Raw genomic sequence first — 1,217 nt, forward strand, 5'->3', positions numbered from 1 at the left:
GTATTACTATTACAAATCCCGACTTGTGGAAGTTGGAATAGTTTAATAAAATGGTCATTATAACAGTTTTAATTTTTTTATATAAAAACAATCGATCCGATATTTTCATAAAAAATCTGTTATTTCTAATGGATATAGAATTAATAAATAATACCTTATCATCATTTATGCTTATGGCAATGTATCTGTTTTCAAGTTTCATCCAAGCTACTGAAATTAAAATTATATAAAACATCACTTTTCTAACACAATTCTACAAAATTCAAATTTCATAACCATCGAATTACTAAAGAAAAAATGCTTAAAGTTAAACTTACATATAAGACACGTGAATGCTAAACCAGCCAACACTCCTTGAATAAACCAACCAAAAGAATCAGTCAGTGCTCCATGTGTACAATGGATTTCAGAAGGATTAAAACTAACTGCTTGTGAGCATAAATTTGTTTGACTTTGATCTTGAGTTTGACAATCTAATCTGGACATTATTCTAAGTTTTCGAATTATTAAGATTCGGCCTACCAACTACTGTAATTTCGCACAATCCGGAATTCAATATACAGATCGAAAATCAAGTTTCCTTTCACGTCCATTATTTTCATCATAATTCATTAAATTAGTTGTGGTACCTCCGAAAATATAGTGCCATCTACATATGTATAAGGATTGAATCTTCGAAGACTTCGTGAATAAATCATTCGTGTCACAGAAATAAAAATATAATAGAAAAAACACTAAACCTAATAAATATACAATTAAATGGTGTGGTAATACTATTTTCTTAAAATTTATTAGACCACAAATTAGTTCCTCTTTTTATGTATTGATGATCCATGCCCCTATAGGTTATATATTAATTAAACAACGTTGCCTCATAACTTAAATTAGGTTCTCAACCTTTTTCGCAGTGCAGACCCTTTTGACATCACGCACCTCCAAAAAATTAGCCTCTGGCCCTAGAGGCTTATATTGTTGCTGTTGTTGTTTTTTACATTTTTATATAGTTTGTTGACTGTCAGTTTTTGATGATTATTAAAACACCTCATCTTTCTGTACTGAATCAAAATGTAGACAATTTGATCTGCAAACTTGATCAGGATTGCTTTACACAGTAATGAAATCAACTCATTAAAGATCTGGTGAAAATATCAAACGTAGTTTAGACACTTTAATTTAACTAATAACATTTATGAGTTCTCAAGAAGCCTTTAAAACTC

General features: G+C 29.7%; 1 protein-coding gene across 1 annotated transcript in view; it reads right to left on the reverse strand.

Moving 5' to 3' along the window:
* Nucleotides 1-630, reverse strand: part of LOC106465316 (store-operated calcium entry regulator STIMATE-like) — a 34,428-nt gene extending 33,798 nt beyond the window's left edge. Inside the window, exon 1 of the mRNA XM_013925525.2 lies at nucleotides 318-630. Within this exon, the coding sequence (XP_013780979.1) occupies nucleotides 318-486 (169 nt within the window). The 5' untranslated portion in view covers nucleotides 487-630. The remainder of the gene's footprint in view (nucleotides 1-317) is intronic.
* Between the last annotated feature and the right edge of the window lie 587 nt (nucleotides 631-1,217).

Source organism: Limulus polyphemus, unplaced genomic scaffold (genome assembly GCF_000517525.1).
Source record: "Limulus polyphemus unplaced genomic scaffold, Limulus_polyphemus-2.1.2 Scaffold1906, whole genome shotgun sequence".
NCBI classification, from domain to species: Eukaryota; Metazoa; Arthropoda; class Merostomata; order Xiphosura; family Limulidae; genus Limulus; species Limulus polyphemus.